Raw genomic sequence first — 1,159 nt, 5'->3', positions numbered from 1 at the left:
GCATATACTTGTGTGTGTGTGTCCAAAGTTAACCAGCAAGAAATAAATATTTTCTTACATACATACACCTACGATAGTTAACTGTTATGACAGGTGACATTTATTACTGTGCATCAGATAATAAGTACAATGTTTACATATATATACATACGTTTCATTACAACTTGCATATCAGGAACACACATATTTATATACATATTTACACGACTTTGATCTCTATACAACACACTGATTTACGAATCATTATTGAATAAAATTCCCTTTACGATGAATCCTATTTTAAATATTCAGAATATTCATCGGTTTCTTTTCTGTATCTACTAGATATATTCAGTTTACAATATCGTGAACTGTGTATCGTAGGGTTTGAGTTCGCATTAAATCAGTGTCTAATACTAACGACAAATACCCGAATATTTAACAAAGACAGTCTATAGTCGCAAATAATGCTTTCTCTACTGTCGGCAGTTTTTTCTATGTTCACTGCTATTACGGGGTCGCTGTTCTTGATAACTCACCGCCTCTCCTCTCTTTGGTTTCTTCACCATTTCGCATTTCTCCTTCTTCCCTCTCCTCTCCCTGCCTTCAGCTCCTATTTGCCTACAGAACTGTCATTTCTCTTGGTGACTTTTTCTTTGTCACTTTGTTGTTCCACTGTTTTTTATTATTTTATCTCATTTCATCCTCGGCTTTCATTTTTAATGCTTAACACTTTATTGTCATGAAAACACTGGTTCAATATAAGAACATCGCGATCGACCTGCGAACATAGCCTCACATTGTCCTCTCCGAATCAAGGTCGCTGCCGCTCTCCTCCTCGATGACCTGGGTGACGAGCTGACCCAAAAAGAGGTCACAGTTCCTCCCTCTCGGCGAAGGCTTCCTCGGCGTCAGATCTCCGTCACGGTCGCCTTCAGCAGGTCTTCTTCTCTCCTCCTCGACCTCTCGCAGCTCTCCCGACCTCGAACTGGCGATACCCTCAGGAGGAAGGGAGAGGTGACCTGAAGGATAGGGCACCCGGCTCTCTGTCTCGCCGGGTTTCCTGAAGCCTTGGCGGCGTACGCGGTGGAAGGGCGGCGATCTGGGGATGGGAGGAAAAGTTTTCATATCCTTGATGAAAAGGAAAATGATGAATAGTTATATATGCATTGCTATCGCT

The 1,159-nt window shown here is 41.9% G+C and overlaps 1 protein-coding gene across 1 annotated transcript in view; it reads right to left on the bottom strand.

The window, feature by feature from the left end:
• Nucleotides 1-71: 71 nt before the first annotated feature.
• Nucleotides 72-1,159, bottom strand: part of LOC119585794 (substance-K receptor-like) — a gene marked incomplete at its 5' end in the record, with an annotated part of 9,934 nt that continues 8,846 nt past the window's right edge. The window contains 1 exon segment of the mRNA XM_037934514.1: nt 72-1,081. Coding sequence (XP_037790442.1) covers nt 775-1,081 — 307 coding nt within the window. The 3' untranslated portion in view covers nt 72-774.

The sequence above is a fragment of the Penaeus monodon genome, chromosome 20, assembly GCF_015228065.2.
Source record: "Penaeus monodon isolate SGIC_2016 chromosome 20, NSTDA_Pmon_1, whole genome shotgun sequence".
NCBI classification, from domain to species: Eukaryota; Metazoa; Arthropoda; class Malacostraca; order Decapoda; family Penaeidae; genus Penaeus; species Penaeus monodon.
This window is presented reverse-complemented; position numbering and strand designations above follow the sequence as displayed.